The 21279-nt window shown below is 42.5% G+C and overlaps 1 protein-coding gene across 1 annotated transcript in view; it reads right to left on the reverse strand.

The window, feature by feature from the left end:
* Positions 1–3885: 3885 nt before the first annotated feature.
* The window catches only part of LOC140727335 (uncharacterized), a 41064-nt gene continuing 23670 nt past the window's right edge, over positions 3886–21279 (reverse strand). Inside the window, exons 6-9 of the mRNA XM_073044603.1 lie at positions 14604–14669; positions 10523–10759; positions 7524–7940; positions 3886–4888 (exon numbers count right to left, since the gene is read on the reverse strand). Of these exons, the coding sequence (XP_072900704.1) occupies positions 3999–4888; positions 7524–7940; positions 10523–10759; positions 14604–14669 (1610 nt within the window). The 3' untranslated portion in view covers positions 3886–3998. The remainder of the gene's footprint in view (positions 4889–7523; positions 7941–10522; positions 10760–14603; positions 14670–21279) is intronic.

Consider the following 21279-nt stretch of genomic DNA (forward strand, 5'->3'; position numbering starts at 1 on the left):
ATTTTTTACTGAATTACTCCTTGGCCTGCTCTTTAAATTTGGCTTATGTTATTTTTCAGTTTAAACCTTTTCAAAAACGATTAATAGCTATCAGTTATAAACAGTTAATGAATGCTCGCATGTCGCCTAATGATAGGGTTCAACGCACCTGGGAAGTAGAACTTCAACATTCACTTTCAGATAATCAATGGAGTAAAATTTATTACTTAGTCAATAATTCATCTACCTGCGCATGCCATATCTTAATTCAGTTTAAGATAGTACACAGGGCCCATATGTCCAAAGATAAATTGGCGCATATTTTTCCTAATATACGCCCTATTTGTGACAGATGTAACGCAGAAGTGGCTACTCTAACTCATATGTTTTGGTCATGTGTAAGTTTAAATAATTTTTGGAGGGATGTGTTTGGAATATTATCTGAAGTTATAGATGTGGATGTTCAACCTAATCCACTTACAGCAATTTTTGGGATTATTCCAGAGGAAGCAAGCAAAGTGTCTGCTTCCGCCCAACATGTGATAGCTTTTTCAACCTTACTGGCTAGGAGAGCTATTTTGCTACATTGGAAAGAATCTAACCCGCATACTGTTTTTTATTGGCTCTCCTCCATTATGTAATGTCTAAGCTTGGAGAAAATTAGAAGCCGGACATTTGATACATCCTTTAATTTTGAACAAGTCTGGCGACCCTTTATTCAATATTTTCACATGATTTAATTTATTTTTATTTATTTATTTTTCTTTATTCTCTTTGGGGAAAATCCTTATCCATGAAGGTTCGGAGATGACTGAAAGGATGTGTTTTTTTTCCCTCTCTCTTTTTTTTCTAATTTTATCTTCAATTGGACTGCCCAATCTTTCTTTTTCTTTCCTTTTTTTTCTCTCTCTTTTTTTTGTTTCAGTTTAGTTAGTGGGGTTTTTTTTCTTATCAATAAAATTTCCAATCTTTTTTTATGATTGCTATGAGGAGTTGTAGATTTTTTTGACCATTGTATATATAACAGCATAATATATTACCTATTTGATTTTGACATTATATACTTTCTGTTTTTATTATTGCTGTTTATATGTCTTTTATATTATCTTCTTGTTAAACTCCTCTTCCGATTTGTATATTCTTTATTTGGAAATCAATAAAAAAGATTGAAAAATGAAATGAAATGAAAAAATGACAATAAGACCATAATAGGAGCAAAATTTATGCTCCGCCATTCCATCATGGCTGATTTATTATCCCTAAAGAACCATCTTGTAGGTATTCCACAAATTCCCTCTGTTGGGATCCAGCACCAACCTGATTTTCCCAACCTACCTGCATTTTGAAATCCCCAATAACTATCATAACATTTTACATGCCTTTTCTAGTTTCTGTTGAAATTTATATCTCCCATCTTGGCTACTGTTGGGAGGCCTGTATAAAACTGCCATTCAGATCTTTTTACACTTGCGGTTACTTAACTCTACCTACAAGAATTCTACATCTTGCGATCCTATGTCACCTCTTTCTAAGGATTTGGTTTTACAGACCCATATCACACCCTCTGCCTATCTGCCTGTCCTTTCGATACAATGTGGCCTTGGATGTTAAGCTCTCAACTATGGTCTTGCAGCCACGACTCAGTGATGCTCACAATGTCATACCTCTCAATCTCTAACTATGCCACAAAATCATCTACCTTATTCTGTATATTGTGTGCATTCAAATATAACAGCTTCAGTCCTGTATTCATCACCCATTCCCCCATGTTGTGCTTCACCTCTTTCCACTGACTGCAATTTTGCCCTGTCATCTGCTTGCCCATCCTCACGGTCTCACAACACGCAGCATTGACTTTCATACCAACTGCTCCATCCTCAGCCCTATCACTCTGCTTTCCATCCTCCTGCCACCTTAGTTTAAACCCTCCCCCAGAGCCCTAAACCTGCTCACAAGATTATTTGTCCCCCCCTTGGTTTCAGGTGTAACCCATCTTTTTGTACAGGTCATACCTTCCCCAGAAGAGATCACAGTCATCCGGAAATCTGTAACCCTGTTTCCTGCACCACTCGCTTGGCCACTCATTCCTATTCTTGCCCTGACTGGTATGTAGCATTGGGAGTAATCCAGAGATTACTACCTTGGAGGTCCTGCTCTGCAGCATTTTCTCTAACTCCCTATGCTCATTGTGCAGGACCTCTTCCCCTTTCTACCTACCTCCGTAAATGTCTCACCTATGAAGTCATCAGCCTCCTGGATGGTTCTGAGTGCATCCAGCTCCATCTCCAGTTCCTTGACCTTGTCAGTCAGGTGCTGAAGTAGGCTGCATTTCCTATAGACTGTTAGGTACCCTGAAATCCCACATCTCACAGGAGGAGCTTCCATTGCCTGATCTACCATCCTGCCTACGCTTGTCATGCTTTTAACTTCTCAAACTTAAGTTCTAATTTGCACCAGTTCTCGGTGAAGCCCATTAAGCCAAAGCCTGACAACTCTAACACTGCCTACTGTCCACCACTCACACAATGGCCATTCCACTCAAGTCCCACTTCTTTTTATTGGTCCTTGCTAATTAACCCTAGTTACTATTACCTACTTTTACCCAAGCAATCTTCGGCTCTGCAGCCAAGACCCAACAGGGCCTGCTCACCTTTTAAAACTGGCACGTAAAGACCACAAAGAACTATCTCCAACTCACTCTGCGATCTCCTGGTCTGCAAACAAGTCCTGACAGGCTTTGCTTGCTTTTTAAAAGTGGGAAACTAAATCAGCAAATTTGCAGATAACACCATGATTGATGGTCTAGTGAACAGCGAGGAAGACTATCAAAGCTTGCAGCAGGATCTGGACCACTGGAGAAATGGGTTGAAAAATAGCAGATGGAATTTAATGCAGATAAGAGTGAGGTATTGCAGTTTGGGAGGACAAACCAGGATAGGATTTATATGATGAGCAGTAGGGCACTGAGGAGTGTGGTAGAACAAAGGGATCTGGGAATACTGATCCATAATTCCCTGAAAGTGGTGTCACAGATAGATAGGGTCATTAAAAAAAACTTTTGGAACATTGGCCTTCATAAATCAATGTATTGAATACAGGAGTTGGGATGTTATGCTGAAGTTGGTGAGACCTAATTTGGAGTATTGTGTGCAATTTTGGTCATCTACCTACAGGAAAGGTATCAATAAGATAGAAAGAGTGCAGAAAAAATTTAGAAGGACATTTCCAGGACTGGAGGACTTAAGTTATAGGGAAGGTTGAATAAACTAGGACTTTATTCCCTAGAGCGTAGAAGAATGAGGGCAGATTTGATAGAAGTATACAATATTATGAGGGGTATAGAAAGGTTAAATGTAAGCAAGCTTTTTGTGCTGAGGTTGGGTGAGACTAAATCTAAAGGTCATGGGTCAAGGGTGAAAGTTGAAATGCCTAAGGGGAACGGGGGGAATTTTTTCTCATAGAGGGTAGTGAGAGTGTGGAACGAGCTGCTGGAGAAAGTTGTGGATGCGGGTTTATCTTCAACATTTAAGAGAAATTTGGATAGTTGTATCGATGGGGGAGGTATGGAGGGCTATGATCTGGTGCAAATTGATGGGATTAAGCAGATGAATGTTTTGGCATGGACTAGATGGACCGAAGGTCCTGTTTCCTGTAGTGTTCTATGACTCCATGGCGTTGAGTCCTTAAAGTTTTCAGGATGAATATCATCTCCCCTGCCTATCTTCCTTTCCCAAGAAAACTCATGGCTTGCTGAGGAAAGAAGGGCTGTTTAAGGTGGGGTGATAAGAGGTCAGAATTAAGAATTTAAACTTTTCTAATTACAAAGTTGTTCACTTTTACAGCAAACCAGTAACTGTTGTTGATTAATCGACCAATATCTTCTTTTATTTAACAGTGTCACAAATTCGCCTGCTATTCAGACACTCACAGGGCCACAAGCTCAGTGAAAATGGTTTTTTAAAACCCAATTCAGAATACAGCATTCTGCTGCCAGAGAAAGTGAGATGCCAATTCGGTGATCAGTAAACATCAGCATTTTGTTCTGCTGTTGCGATTATCATGTCATCCTTGTAACAGACTCTGATTTCACACTCAGCACTCCATGAATTAACACGAAAGCAGCAGCTTCCCACTTCTATAGTTACACCGGAATTCTGCATCATCCTCTCTGTAATTTCTTTCAACCTTCCATCGGGATGTTCACGTATCCAAGTTGTGCCAGCTTGTTTGGCAATTACTGTGCCAACTTTTTCAGCCTCTTCTTGCAAGGTGCCAGATAAATTGGACAGCTTGTACAGGAGGGGTCGGTTACATTGGAAATATTGATCATCTACATAGCCTCTGCAATGAAGCTGGATCATGAAGGAAGCACAGTTGGAGGTGGAAATTTGGAACACCTCTTCCATTCCCCCATCAATATTCACGGGATCCCGCACACTCTGCACCCTGCACAACTCCCCATTGCACTGGTACATGTGAACCTCTTCAAAAACAAACTGAAATCGCTGCCTGTCATTAGATTTTAAATACTCTGCTAGGGAAAGGAAGGTATCGTAATGAAGTTTCAGAAATAAAGACCTATTGTAGGAGAGAGGCTCAAAGTCAACCAAAGAGAGAAGTCTGGCCCTCATGCCTGAGTCAAAGGATGTCCACCCAAAATCTTCAGTGGTCAGTAGCTTCCTGATTTCCATTGCAACGTACTGTTTGTCCAAATGCCTGTTAAGTTTTGTTGGCAACTTATTGGATTGATAGTCCTGGACCCGCTGAAGAATGTTTAAAATTTTCAAACATAGCTGAGTATATTCTTCATCGAGCAGCTGCTGGTTTTCAAAGTATGTTCTTTCCTCAGACAGCAATGTTAGCAGAGATTTGGGCTGAATCACTTTCTGAATGATTCTTGATGGAAGTCCTAGAAAAGATGGATATGGACTGAAATCACACTCAAGAAAATAGTTAATAATGTGTCTACTCATTTGCGATGAATAGCGACCCTTTCTGTTTAGATTGTAGTGTGAGATTCCTGCTCATTTACTTATGCCTATCTCACAGGCTGCCCAAGGACGTGGAAGCAATAAGACGATTTGCTTTTGGATGCCATCTTTAACACTGTAAAACATTTTTAGCTGCTTCACAAGAGCATCATCAAATAACAGTTAACACTAAACCACATAAGCCATCATGGTAAGTGGTCAAAACCGGATTCAGTGAGGCAGGTCTTAAAGGTTATGCTAATAGAGGAAATAAATAGAGAGATTTAGAGAGAAAAAAATTGATCTTAAAGCCTTGGGAGATGCAGGTAATGAACAGTGGAGCAAAGAAAATTAGATGGCAAGAGGCTGAAATCACAGGATGTAGACATTTGAGGTCTTTAGGTATGATGAATTTACATTAAAAAAAAGGATGACGGTTGAAAGGATTTAAAGCAGGGATGAGAATTTTGAAGTTGAGTTGTGCAGGAAGCAACAATATAACTTCAGAAAGTGGAGTCATGGATGAGCTCAAGTTTATACAGGACAGGCAGGTGGAAGGAGGAGGCAGAGGGAGGAGATTCGTGGAATAGCCGAGTCTGGAGGTAATACAGGCATGTGAGATTTGTTCAGGTAGGGTGGAAGTGATCAGTATTTGTGGTAAACCACATATACCTGTCTGGACACGCCCCTCTGCTGACTGCTCCTGTGGCTCCTCCCACAGACCCCTGTATAAAGGCGATTGGAGGCACTGCTCCTCTCTCAGTCTCCAGGATGTCGTGGTCTCGTTTGCTGCTAATAAAAGCCTATTGTTCGCCTCCCGTCTCCAAGAGTTATTGATGGTGCATCAGTATTGTAGAGTGGAAACGTATGATATTTTTGACTGAGAAGGTGTGAATTCAGAAGCTCGGTTCAACATTATTTAGATGCTGTGGTTGTAAATAGCCTAGTTTAGCCATAGACAGTGAACAGGGAATGTTGATCAGGACAACACCTGGATAATGACAACACATCTGTCACATTCCCAATAGTTGACTAAAGGAAATTTCTGTTTATCCAGCATGAAATATTTAAAGGTGAGGTTACTGTTATATGTACAAGTACATGTTTGCGTAGATGCAAAGATAAACTTACTTGCAGCAGATGTTTACCACTTCCACCTGTCACCTCCCAGTGGACCATGAAATAAAGGGAAGTAGCTGAACATAGAGCACAGTACACAGTACAGGAGTAGGCCCTTCGGCCCACAGTATTGTGCTGAATCAGCTAAAAGGTAAATCAAAAGCCCCCTAAAACATAATCCCTCTTATCTACACAATGTCCACATCCCTGCATCTTCCTTACATCCATGTGTCTATCTAAGCATCTGTTAAAAGCCTCTAATCTATTTGCCTCTACCACCATACTAGGAAGCGCATTCCAGGCACCCACCACCCTGAGTAAAAAACTTATTCCCCCCCCTCCCACATCGCCCTTGAACCTACCCTCTCACCTTCAATGTATGCCCTCTGCTATTAGACATTTCTACTGGGGAAAAAGACGCTCTCTATCCACTTTATCTATGCCTCCCATAATCTTATAAACCTCTAACAGATCTCCCTTCAGCCTCCAGCACTCCAGAGAAAACAACCCAAGTTTGTGCAGCCTCTCATGATAGCACATGCCATTTAAACCAGGCAGCATCCTTGTAAAACTCTTCTGCGCCCTCTCCAAAGCCTCAACCTCCTTCCTATAGTGGGGCAACCAGAACCGTATGCAATACGGCCTAACTAGAGTATGATAAAGTTGCAACATAACCTCTTGACTTTTGAATGCAATGCCTCGACTAATAAAAACAAGCATTCCATAAGCCTTCTTAACCATCTCATCAACCGGTGTGGCCACTTTCATGGAGCGGTGAACTTGGACTCCAAGGTTTCTCAGCTCAGCAACACTGATAAGGATCTTGCCCTTAACAGTGTACTGTCTCCTTGCATTTGCCCTGCTGAGGTGCAGCACCTCACATTCATCTGGGATAAACTCCATCTGCCATTTCCCAGCCCGTATCTGCAATGGGTCTATATCATGTAGTATTCTTTGCCAGTCTTCTACACTATCCGCAACTCCACCAAACTTGGTATCATTTGCAAAATTACTAACCACCCGCCCATAGTTTCATCCCGGTCATTTACAGTTAACGAAAAGGGTAAGTGGGGGGGATATATGCATGATGAGCAGATTGAGAGGGCAGAGTAGGTGAAAGAGAAGGAGTGATGGTACTGGGGGAATAAGGGGATAAAAGGGTGACTAGATGTGAGTGGTTGCCGGAAGTTAGAGAAATCAATGTTCATACCATCAGGTTGGAGACACAAGGTGGAATATGAGCTGCTGTTTCTCTAATTTCCATCTTGACTCAGCTTGGCAGTAGAGGCCATAGTCAGAGATGGTAGAGTGGCAATGAGAAGAGGAATTAAAACTGATGCCCACAGAGAGATCCTGGCTGTTACAGCGGATGGAGTGAAGCTGCTCGACCCAGGAAGAAATACTGAGTGCCTCCTGCTCGGCCAAGATGGATTCTGAAAGAAGCTGACTAATTACCTTTGAAGCTGGTAACCCGCTTGATAACCCGAGGGTGGCAACGATAAACACCTCTCCAGACTGGAATTGCATCAAACTCCACTGCATCCACAAGGGGGAAAGTGTCTTTAACAAGCTGAGCAATAAATGGAATGCTTTTTTCAAAGTTTTCCTCTGCTCCATCACCCCATAGCTCTGCCAGTTCCCTGAGGATCACTATGTCTGCTCGCTTGTTCCTTTCCAGTCTCTGCAGACATTCCATGATACCTAGTGTCGGAACTTCAGAAGCATCTTCTTCTGTTTCAGCCAGGCAGTCCCTCATAATGAAAAGACAGACGTTGCTGAGCTGCTGGCTGACTTCCTTGCCGCAACGACAGTCAGCACGGCTGCTCTGAAGGAGTTGTAACAACAGTTTTGCTCGCCGTGACAATTGCAGTCCTATGGAAGGGAGTAAAGAACAATTAAGCCCATTATGCAAAGCAAATCTTGCAGCAGTTATGATATATAGGCACAAAATTGGTTCACTGAATTAAACATCCTTTTAAATCAATCCCATGCCAGGCACCTGTTGAGGCTGCCTACCATGTATTTCTGAGCAGCTTCCACAGGGTTAACTCTCCTCGGGCTCCCAACTGGCTATAGCTATCCATTATAACCGGCATTTTGATAACAACTCTGCCATCTTCATCACGGATGAAGAGTTTGTCATCAAAATTTCAATTATAATTGATATCTGTACCCGCTGGAAGCCTGAGAAGAGTTTATTCATCATATACGCTGGGATAGCACTAGATCCTTTTTCTACGGAGTCTTTACTCTCTCAGAAGGTTAAGGAGGTTTTGCATAATCACCAATCAGTCTAACAAACTTACAGGTGCACTGCTGAAAGTATCCTGACTGATTTCATACTGGACTGGTACAGCAACTTAATGTAAGAAGCTGCAGGGAATAGTGGATTCAGCCCAATAAATGACCGGATCATCCCACTCCATCATCATGAGGTGCTGCCTAAAGAGACATCTGTCAAAGGTCCCCTCTATCTTGGCCATGCTATCATTGGGCAGGAAGTATAGGAGGTCCTACACCACCAGAAATTCCTTTCAATCACTGGGTTCTTGAACCATCCTGCACAACTCTAATCACTACGTCACTAATCAGTATGGGCACTTTGCACCACAATAGTCTTTGGTTCTTTTTTGTTCTAATCAAATTTTTTCTTGTATAACATTATGTAATTAATGTTTAATTTTTGTTTTGTTGTGAATACCATGTCCCCCATGATCTCATTTCAAATAAGTTGTGCCTACATGTACATGTGTATATGACAATAAATTCAGTTTCTACTCTGTATGACCTGTTCTCCTGCTGACATTGTAGAGGCTTTAATTCACCTTACTTTCCAAAGATAGCTTGAACGAGAGTTTATATAATCTGAACGCACTGAATTACGTAAAACAGTCACATTGTGCCATGGCCAAGAAAGCGCACCAACGCACCACTTCTTCAGGAATTTGACACGTCACCTTTGATCTTTACCAATTTTTACAGATGCACCATAGAACGTATCCTGTCCAGATGCATCACGGAATGGTATGGCAACTGCTCCGCCCATAACTACAAGGAACGGTAGTGTCATGGACTCATGCTTAGTATAGTGCACACTTCTGCTCACCACACCTCAGGAATGAGGTGGTAGCAATAGAGAAAGGGCAGAAGCGTTGGCTGGAATGGAGGACTGTAGTTATAGAGAGATTGAATAAACCGGGTTTATTCTCATTGGAACATTGAAAGCTGAGGGGTGATCTTAAAGAGCTTAATAAAATTATGAGAGGGCATAGACTGTATAGATACATCCGGCAGTCTGGAACTGGAGACACAGGTTTAAGATGAGAGCGTAAAAATTTAAAGGAAATCTGAAGGGCAAGTTTTTTTCCTTAGAGAAGGTGGTGAATGACTATCATAGGAGGGGGTGGAGGTCTATATGATGTTTGAATGGGTATAGATAGGAAAGGTGTAGGGGTTTAAGCAGCCTATTGTTGGCAATTCTGATTAACGTAGATAGGTATGGTCAGCATAGGTCGGAATTGTGGTGGGTTTGGTTTGAGGTGTGTTGGAAGGGCCCTGTGCCTGATCTATTTGATTCAATGAGAGATGTAAAGTGGTCTACTTCAATAAAAAATATCATTCATTGGAGAGAGATTGCTGGTAAAAAATAGAAAGGCAGAATATTGTTCAATGGTGAGAGGCATTGGTATAGGTCAGTCTTTGTTTATGTATAGTTCTTTTAAAATATTTCTTTTTTACCATGTAAATGCCTACTAACATGTATGTACTTTGATAATAAATTTACCTTTAACCTTGAACTTTGAATTGTAAGGTGTTGGATTTCAGGGAGCTCTGAGTGTCCATAATTTAGAAATTATTGGATGTTAAAATACAGGCTGAGCAAATACCTAGGAATGCCTTTGCTGCTGGAGTATTTGAATACAAGCATTCTGATCTCTTAACTGCTATTATGTAAGGACCCAATGAGTTAGGTACAGTAATAAATTTGGAAAACAAATGAAATATTGGCCCTTATCGCAAAGAGATTTGAATACCAGAGTAGGGAACTCTAGGTGCAATCTTGTGAGGGCTGAGTAAGATCATGTCTCGAATATTGTATACTGGTCTGATCTTACTAGAAATTTAGTTGTAATAGGGGATTTCTATAAATTAGGGAGATAGCAGTTAAGAACCAGAATCCTAAAGGATATGTTGCCCATGTGGTAAGGGAATCTGCTGTGGTTTGAAAGGGAGAGGAAATACAATTGTCATGATTCCTGCTGGAACAAACAATCGTAGTAGATAAAGGAGGGAGATCCTATTTAAAGAGTATCTGCAATTAGGCTCTAACCAAATAACTCACACTTTCTGGTCATGATATTTAACTTTGATGCAAACTGAGAACATAATATACTGTAAATATTATAACACATCAATATTTTGAAATTTATAAGACTCTGAATTGTTGATCTTACGATAGAAGTTAACAGAAGCCATTTTTTGCCTCAGTCTTTCAGTGTTGTTGGTTTTCTCCAAGAACATGTGTATCACTGCAGCAAGCTGTTGAACATCTTCAGTATTTTCAAGTTCAAAGAGGCATTCCTGGACAACCTTCCTCAGAAGTCCCAGTAACACACCAAATTCACACACATTTAATGACATGGTCCTTCCAGTGTCCAGCTGAAACTGTGACAGTACCTCTCTGATGAGCTCTGAAACATTGAGATTCAACAACAGATTAAAAGAATGAGCTGGGAATTGACTGAACATACGCAAGTCAAGCCATTGGATTCTTAAATAGCAAAGGCAGCATAATGGTGCCTTAGGCTCGTAACATCCAAACTCTGCTCTTCCTGACCCTGAATCTGCAGTCCCACACAGAGAATGATTGTAATGCACAGGAACAACATTTGGGGTGAGGTCTTGGGTTCTTCCCCACCCCCCTTTCCATCTCCCCTCTCCTTACTGTCCTACTCTGATCCTCTTTACCACAACTGCCTGACCATCATCCATTTTTGTTACCCTTCCTCTTTGCTCAGACAAAGGCCAGTGCCGTTCTATTCCTGACCCCGTTCCGTCATTCAGTCGGATAGCCTTGTAGCATGCAGAAATGAACCATTCTGGAGCAACAAGGCAAAGGTCGATCTCTGCAGACTCCATAAGAACAGGGTGAAATAAATGTCACTGACAGCTAGCTCAGTGGATGAATGGAATGGGACTTGGCAGAGATCAAGAGGCTCACAATCATCCTCCAATCTACTCAATCTTTCCTCTTAAAACAATCACACCATACTCTCCACAATCTCAGTCTCTTCTGATTATCTGAGTCAACCTTCTCCCAACTGCCTCCAATATGCCTTAACCTAAATAAGGAGAACAGTACTTTAGAAACATGTCTCTTTAAGGGCTTGAGAAGGGGACATGTGTCATCATGGATGGGAAGGGTGGAAGGGGTAAGAGGGGATGAATGTAGAGGGAGGGATCCAGCACAGAGGAAGGATCATTAGAATCAGAAGCAGGTTTAATTTCATTGTTATGTCGTGAAATTTGTTGTATTGTGGCACATTCCATTGCAATACAGAAAAATAGAAATATAAATTACAAAAAGAAGTATATATGTATAAAATTAAATCAGTTAAGAAGTACAAAAAGAGAGGGAAAAAGTCATGTGGAAGGGAGTGGAAGAGGAGGTGTCATACAGAGACAGGTAGAAAACTCAGGTAGGGAATTCTCCACTTCCTTATCTTTGCTACTATAGTAAAACGCCAATAAAATGCCATCCGATTCTACAGAAGACCTGATGGTTCAGCATCTACTTCACTATGAAATGTTTCTCACATTTCTTTTAAGCACACAAGGGCCCTGGTTCCTTCACACCCCTTAAAATACACCAGGGCCCCAATTTCCACACTTCCTGTAAACTCACCAGGGTCCCATTTCCCATACTCCCTTTAAACTCACCAGGGCCTCGTTGCCTACACTCCCTTTAAACTCACTAGGCCCCGTTTCCCACACTCCCTTGAAACTCACTAAGCCCCGTTTCCCATACTCCCTTTAAACTCACTAGGCCCCGTTTCCCATACTCCCTTTAAACTCACCAGGGCCCCATTTCCTACACTCCCTTTAAACACACCAGGCCCCGTTTCGTACATTCCTTGTAAAATCACCAGGGCCCCGTATCCAACACTCCCTTTAAACTCACCAGGGCCCTGTTTCCCCACTCCCTTTAAACTCACCAGGGCCCCATTTCCTACACTCCCTTTAAACACACCAGGCCCCGTTTCGTACATTCCTTGTAAAATCACCAGGGCCCCGTATCCAACACTCCCTTTAAACTCACCAGGGCTCCGTTTCCCATACTCCCTTTAAACTCACCAGGGCCCTGTTTCCCCACTCCCTTTAAACTCACCAGGGCTCCGTTTCCCATACTCCCTTTAAAGTTTAAAGTAGATTTATTATCAAAGTATGTATAGATTGTACGACTTTGAGATTCGTGTCCTTACAGGCAGACACTAAACAAAGAAACCCAATAGAACCAGTAAAAAGACAGTCCAACACCCAATGTCAGGAGCAGAATAAGAAAATAATGCAAATAATAATGCAAGCAAATTGCATTCAGAAGAGAAGTCCCCGAAGAGAATCTGTCCACTGACCCTTAGTTCAGCGCAGAGCCCAGTAACGTTGTGGAGCGGAGTGCTGAACCGTCATGTCCCTTGCCTCGGGCCCTGATATCCCGACCTTTCTGATTTGCCTGCACTTAAGTCATCATCCAGACATTATGTTCAGTTGTTTAGATACGCTCTGGGTCCTATACTCTACTGCCTCGATTTGGCCTCTGTATGGCCTTTCCTATTCAGCACGGCTGTTTTCAAGCACACCAGTCTCATTTCCTTCTCAATTCCTTAAGGCCTCATACCCACACTCCCTTCAAACCCACAGCTTTATTGTGTCTTGATAGAAAATTATGTTCTTTTGAAATAAAGTAGTAGTACATTATTCAGATCCTCTTTCTATTTTTGGACATTCTTTGCTGGTTTCCAAAGCTTCTCAGTTCCCATATTCTTGCCATCATTGTATGCAGTTCAGTTGTTAATCTCTCTCATTTACAGTATTTGAATCACCTGTCAGTGGGATTTTTATTTCTCTCACTCTCGAATACTACGTAATATCACTCTAGTAGATGCTATTATTTAAATACTGTAAAAAATGCATACAGAATTTCCCAATCTGTGCAGAAGGCCTTTAAGTTCAGACTCATTCTCTAGCAGTGAGATATTCAAACTAAATGTTAAAATCTCTTTTCTTGTGATTACTTTTCTGTGGAAGTTCCCTTTCAATGAAAATCCGAATTGGTTATATTGAACATGAGAACAGATTCCAAAATACCATGTTTCTTTTTAAAATTAATTTTCTGGTCTGTGGGTCTTTCTGGCAGGATTAACAGCATTATTAACTGATTTGGGAAGAGGATAATGAATCACTGAACATCTCCCCTTATCAATTGCCCACCACACCATCACAGATCTTCCTCAATATTCTCTGCACCCTTCCCTCCTTACTCCTCATCTTAATGTTTCTTTCATTTCTAACTCTTTCTGGTTCTGTTTCTGTGGAGAAAGGAAGAGTTTACATTTTAGATAATTTCATTGATCTAAAATATTAACTGTCCCTTTCTCCGTGGATGATGCCTGATCTGCTAAGTATTTACCACCTGTTTAGTTTTTCGGATTTTCAGCAGCCACACAATTTTATTTCTGTAGGAGTCATGAGGAAACTCTTACTCTGAGTCAGCAGTCACAGGTTTGCCATCCATGTACAAATGTTGCAATACAAACACAATCCATTCGGCTCATCATTCCTCCTCATCAAAAACACATTGCACTTCACCCAACCAGAATTACTAGGGAGAAATGCTGATATTTGCTTCTCCAAGGAACACAAAGTGTTTCAGGCATGCTCAGCTGCTCTGTGCAGTTTGCAGTGACACCCTGGTCAACCATTGTCTGTTTGGTAGACTCCCAAGTGTAACAGCTCTCAGTCCCCAGAAACAGCCTCCCTCCAAATCCCCCAGCCGAAGTCTGCTATGCAAAAGAGATGGTTTTTGAGTGGATGTCAGATGGTTGGGCATCATCCTGACTGGTTTGGCAGGATGAACAGATCCCTGAGTAGTGACACACACAAAATACTCAGCAGGCCGGGCAGCATCTATGGAAAAGAGTTTCATGCTGAGACCCTTCATCAGGACTGGAAAAAAGTGATTAAAAGGCCTAATGAGGGGCCTGTGCATGAAATTGTGGACTGTTTACTTTTTTCCGAAGATATGGCCTGGCCTGCTGAATTCCTCCAGCATTTTGTGTGTTTTACTTTGATTTCCAGCATCTGCAGATTTTCCCTTGTCCCCTAGCAGTGACATTTTTTTGTCCCTTTGAATGGCGTACAAAATCAGAGCATCTATCAAAGTAACTGAACACCCATCCATTGCCTCAAGCTTTTCAGCTGGTCAGTCCACCTATCACGGCAATTCCTGAGAAGGTGTACGTCCTACCACTTACAAACCTTTCTCTGCTTGTTGCAGTTGAACCTCTTCACCAAATACACACTTCAGTCTAAGATCTTCCAGTACTGAAAAATAAATTTCACAATAAAGGCATGGATGACAATGAGAATGAGGTTATGGTGTATCTTCTATATTGTAGTTGAAAGTGAACTTTATTATCAGAGTACATACATGTCACCACATACAACTCTGAGATCCTTCTTCTGTGGGCCTACTCAGCAAATCTATAGAACAATAACTATAAACATCAGGAGCTGGTCAGCTGTTTACAAACTGTGCAAATGCAGATATAAATAAATATGAATAAATAACGAGCATGAAATAAAAATATAACAATCCTTAAATGAGTGAAGTTATTCCCTTTTGCTCAAGAGCCTGATGATTGAGGGTGGTAACTGTTCTTGAACCTGGTGGTGTGGGTCCTGAGGCTCCTGTACCTTCTACCTTGATGGCAGCACTGAGAAAAGAGCATGGCCTGGGTGGTGAGGATCTTTGTTGATTGATGCAGCTTTTCTACAGCAACACTTCATGTAGATGTGCTCAGTGGTTTGGAGGGTTTTATCCATGGTGTACTGGGCCAAATCCAATACCTTTTGTAGGATTTTCCACTCAGAGGCATTGGTGTTTCTGTACCAGGCTGTAATGCAGCCAGTCAGCACACTTCCCACCACACATCTATAGAAGTGTACCAAGGTTTTCAATGACATCACAAGATCACAAGACAAAGGAGCAGAAGTAGGCCATTCAGCCCATCGGGTCTGCTTCGCCACTCCACCATGAGCTAAACTATTCTCCCATCTGGTTCCAACTTCTGGCTTTTTCCCCATAACCCTTGATACCCCAACTAATTAGATACCTATCAATCTCCTCCTTAAACACCCTCAACGATTGGGCCTCCACAGCTGTATGTGGCAGCGAATTCCATAAATCCACCACCCTCTGGCTAAAAAAATTTCAAATGGGTACCCTCTAATTCTAAGACTGTGACCTCTTGTCCTGGACTCACCCACTAAGGGAAACAGCCTTTCTACATCTACTCTGTCCAACCCTTTCAACATTCGAAATGTTTCTATGAGATCCCCTCTCATTCTTCTATACTCTAATGAATACAATCCAAGAGCCGACAAACGCTCCTCATATGTTAGTCCCTGCATTCCAGGAATCATCCTAGTGAATCTTCTCTGAACTCTCTCCAACATCATCACATCCTTTCTAAGATAGGGGGTCCAAAACTGCACACAGTATTCCAAATGGGGTCTTACCAGTGCCCCATAGAGCCTCATCAACACCTCCTTACTCTTATACACTATTCCTCTTGAAATGAATGCCAACATAGCATTCGCTTTCCTTACTGCCCATCCAACCTGGTGGTTAACCTGCACTAGGACCTCCAAGTCCCTTTGCACTTCTGATTTTTGAATTTTCTCCCCATCTAAATAATAATCTGAATGACATGCTGAACCTCCGCAGACTCCTAAGGAAGTAAAGGCGCTGTCGTGCTTTCTTCACAATTGTATGTAACACTTACCCAACAGGCTGGTATATGTCTAGGGGAAAAAGAAATCCAGCCACACACCAACCCCGCCTCCCGTTCACGCAGGTGCTGTGAGAATCGAGTTTATGCCTCGCGCCCCCGCCGGCAGTATCAAACTCACAACAAATACCGGTATGACATACACTTTAAAGAGTTTACTAAAATTAAAAGAGTATTAGGCAGTACAATATATATATATATATACAAGAAAAAACAAAAGGCGCCAACTTATCAAAGTTCAGTCAGTTTAGTGCACATCGGTGGAGCTCATCCAGCGAACCATTCGACTCCTAGGTGGTCGTCCTCCCGAAACTCCCACTTCGGACTCCCCGGTGGTCTCCCGAGCGCACGTCCTGCTTCCTCGGCGTCTCCCTCCGGACTCCTCAAGCCCGCGCAACCCCTCCCCCAAGGTCCCAGCCTCCCAAAACACAATAACATTCCCCATTGATTAACAAGTGAATACAATTACCATATCAGCCATTCTAAAGTGAAACAATGGCGAGAGAAACTTTTAACAGACAAAGAAGCATTCCTACTCGTAACAAACCAAAGAAGCCCTTTTTAGTAACATACACAGGACATTGTACATGTATTTATATGATGGGCCCAGGGCAGGTCCTCTGAGATAGTGACACCCAGGAATTTAAAGCTACCGACTCTCTCCACCTCTGATCTTCCGATGATTACTGGCTCATGGACCTCTGGTTACCCACTCCTGAAGCCTACAATCAGTTCCTTGGACTTATTGACATTGAGTGAGAGGTTGTTGTTATGTTACCACATATCCAAGTTTTCAATCTCCCTCCTGTATGCTGATTTATCACCCCTTTGATGCAGCCCACAATAGTGGTGTCGTCAGCAAATTTAAATATGGTGTTGGAGCTGTACTTAGCCACACAGTCATATGTGTAAAGTGAGTAGAGCAGGGGGCTAAGCACACATCCCCGTGGTGAGACTGTGCTGATTGAGATTGTAAAGGAGATGTTTTTGCCAATCTAAACTGACTGGGGTCTACAAGTGAGGAAATCCAGGATCCAACTGCTCAAGGGGATATTGAGGCCCAGGTCTTGGAGTTTACTGATCAGTTTTGAGGGGGTGATGGTATTAAGTGCTGAGCTGTAATTGATAGAAAACATCCTGATGTATGCATCTTTGTTGTCCAGATGTTCCAGGGTTGTGTGAAGAGCCAATAAGATAACAACCTGTTGCTTCAGTTGGCAAATTGGAGCGGATCCAAGTCACCACTCAGACAGGAGCTGATATGCTTCAACACCAGCCTCTCAAAACACTTCATCACAGTGGATGTAAGTGCCACTGGGTCATAGTCATTGAGATAGGTTGCCATGCTCTTCTTGGGCACCGGTACGATTGAAACCTGCTTGAAGTAGGTGTGTAACACACACTACTAGAGCGAGGGGTTGAAGGTACCCATGAATACACCAGCCAGTTGGTCGGCACAGGTCTTCAGTACTTGGCCAGGTACTCTGTCCAGACCAGATGCTTCCCTTGGATTCACTCTCTTGAAGGCAGCCCACACGTCACACATATAAACATTACCGTTGTCAGTTCTACATCTTAGTCATGGGAATCTGCAGTCCTCAGACACAGTAACTCTTAAAATCGCCACAGGTTTGACACCTCATGGAATAATCACATGGAACAGGACATAAAGACTGCAAGGCTCAATGCTATAGTGAAAAAACAAGCAACTAAAAGCCCCAAACCAAACTAATTTTTTGCAGCTTTAAGAACGTAGCTGCGTTCAGTGAGTGCACTGGAAATTCACTAGGTTGTTGCCTGTATTGTAGTGATGGGGAGAGATCGGATGATTCTGATGACATCACTGTTGTTGGCAAAAGTTCAGATGGCAACGAGGAGGTGTATGGGAGCGAGACAAAATGGCTGCTTGAGTGGTGTTGCAACATCAGCAACACAAGGAACTGATTGTGAACTTCAGGAAGGGAAAATTGGGAAAAGACACCTTCCTCATCGAGACTCAGCAGTGGAAAGGGTGAGCGGCTTTAAGTTTCAGGGTGTCAGCATCAACAAGGATCTGTCCTGGGCCCAACAACATTGACGCAATCACGATGAAGGCACGCCAAAGGCCATACTTCACCAGAGTTTGAGGAGTAACATTTCTACAGATATACGGTGGAGGACATTCTGATTGGTTGCATCACTATCTGATATGAATGCTCAATATGCAGGCTGAAAGAGCAGATTCACACAGCTCCAGCAAGGGCAGAATCCTCCCTATTATCAAGGGCATCCTCAAGAAGGCAGGCACCCATCATTAAGGACCCTCAACATCTGGGACATGCCCTCTTTTCATTACTACTATCAGGGAGGGGTGCAGGACTACACACAAAGTCCTACACTCAACCTTTCAGGAACAGCCACTTCCCCTTTGCCATTAGATCTCTGAGCAGTCTATGAACCCATGAACACCATCTCACTATTCCTCTTTTATACTTCTTATTTATTTTTTAGTAACATAGTAATTTTTAATGCCTTGTACTATAATGCTTCCATAAAACAACAAATTTCACAACGTATTTAGCAACATATTTCCCAGCAGCGCCTTTACTTCCTAAGAAAGCTGAAGAAATTTGGTCTGTCCCCTAAAACCCTCACTAATTTTTATAGATGCACAGTAGAAAGCATTCTTCTAGGGTGCATCACAATCTGGTATGGAAGTTGTCCTGTCCAAGACTGGAAGAAGCTGCAGAAGATCGTGAACCTAGCCCAGCACATCACACAAACCAATCTTCCATCCTTGGACTCACTTTACACCACACACTGTTGGAGCAGTGCTGCCAGGATAATCAAGGATAAGTCCCACCCAGCCAACACACTTTTTATCTCACCTCCCTCCGGGAGAAGGTTCAGGAAGTATGAAGATTCGTACGGCCAGATTTGGGAACAGCTTCTTTCCAACTATGATAAGACTGCTGAACAGATCCTGACCCGGATCTGGGCCGTACCTTCCAAATATCCGGACCTGACTTGCACTACCTTACTTTCCCTTTTCTATTTTCTAATTATGATTTATAATTCAAATTTTTATTATGTTTACTTTGATTTGTACTTCAGGGAGCGCGAAGCACAGAAACAAATATCGCTGTGATGATTGTACGCTCTAGTATCAATTGTTTGGTGACAATAAAGTATTTGTATTGATAATAAACCTGGTTCTGAGTTTGATTCTGCGGGGTAGTGTCACCAGTAATTTACATAACTGCCTCATAATTTCCCAACTCTGAGACTCAGTTGCCAGGCTGGTGTGCCAAATGCCTCCATCACCACCCTATCTGCCTGTGGATGAACTATGAACCTGCACTCCGAGGTCACTCTGTTCCATAGGGCCCTACCATTCATGGTATAAGTCCTAACCAAAATGCAGTATGTCACATTTATCTAGATTGAAAGCCATTTGCCAATCCTGAGCCCGCATACTTGGCTGGTCAAGATTCCCCTGGAATTTTTCATAGCGTTCCTCAGTATCTACAACAGCAGCTATTTTAGAAAATCTGCTTACTTACCTAATGTGCTTTGTGCATTCTCATTGATATAAATTACAAACAATGTAGATCCCAGCACCGACCCCTATGGCACACCACTAGACACAGGCCTCTAGTTTGAGAAAGAACCCTTGACCATCAGCCTCTGTTTCCTATCCACTATCCACCACTGGATCCTGTGCGATCTAACCTTCCAGACTAGCCTGCCAGGAAGGACCTTGTCAAAATCTGTATAGACAGTATCCACTTCTCATGGATAAAGCAATTCTGATTGTCCTGTGTCAGACCTTGTCTCTCCAAATGTTTCCCTCAGAATCCCCTCCAGCAATTTAGCCACAGGTCTGTAGTCTCCTGGCTTGTTTTTGCCCCCCTTTTAAACAACGGTGCCACATAATTCACTCTCTAGTCCTCTGGAACCTCACCTTTGGCAAACGTCTCTGTAAGGGCCTCCACAATTTCTTCTTCAGCTTCCCACAAGGCCTGAGAGGGCATCAGTTCTGGCTCTGGGAATTTGTTCTCTTTAAGGCCTCCAGTACCTTCTCCCTGCTAAGTTGCATATGGTCCAAGACAACACCGTCTTCTCCACGGTAAAACTGAATAGGAATATTCATCAAAAATCTCACCCGTTTCCTGTGGTTCAACATACAGCCAGCCAAGATGATCTTGAAAGGTATTCTCTCCCTAGCCACCCTTTTACTCAAAATAAATCTTTGGAATCTCTTGGGATTTTGCTTCACCTTGTATGCTAGATCCTTCTCATATCCTTCTTTTAACCTTGTAACTTCTCTCTTAAGTGAACTCCTACACTTCTTGCAGTCATCAAGAGATTCACTAGTTCCCAATTGCTTATGCACAGTATATACTCCTTTTTCTTAACCAGAGCCTCATATCTCTGGCCAACCAGTGTTCACTAAACCTTGCAGCCCTGCCCTTCACCCCAACAGGAACATGCAGACCCTAAGCTCTTGATACTGAGTCCCGAGATGGCGCTGGTGAGACACGGCAACATTTTGCAGGCAGCAAAAAAATTATGAACTATTCTATTTAACATACTTTTCCTGGACTATGATCACTGAAATCCATTGTCAGTAATTTCTTTTTGGGGGTTGTGCTTTTGAACTGCATGTATGACCTAGCTTTTGCAGTATCCTGAAGGATTCGGCAAATTGGACTCTGAAGAATGTAGGTACCGCCATGGCAGGCTTTGCTGGAGTGGACCAGCAGCTAGATTGAAGCAGCAGGGGCTTGGCCTGAGAGCGGGAATGAACCAATGTTTAGCCGATTTAAGCCCCGAGCTAGATTAAAGAGATCATAGGGTCGAGGCCAAGAACAAAGGATAAACCAGTATTCAGCTGACTTCACCATGAGCTTCACACACCTCAGTGCTGAACAGACTCTGTAGCTGTGGCCTGCAGCCATCAACACTCCCTCAATGATGAACTGGCTCCCTGGCTGGGACCTACAGCCATCGGGCTCCTGGACCCTGCTCCATGGTTGGGGTCAAGAATGGATATTGTCTATGTGATACGTAAGCTAGGGCAGTATGATATGGAGAGCAAGCTGTTGCCCATGTAGCAGACTCCCCCTCACCACGCAGTAGATGAATCCAAAGGAATGTCA

Source organism: Hemitrygon akajei, chromosome 5, assembly GCF_048418815.1.
Source record: "Hemitrygon akajei chromosome 5, sHemAka1.3, whole genome shotgun sequence".
NCBI classification, from domain to species: domain Eukaryota; kingdom Metazoa; phylum Chordata; class Chondrichthyes; order Myliobatiformes; family Dasyatidae; genus Hemitrygon; species Hemitrygon akajei.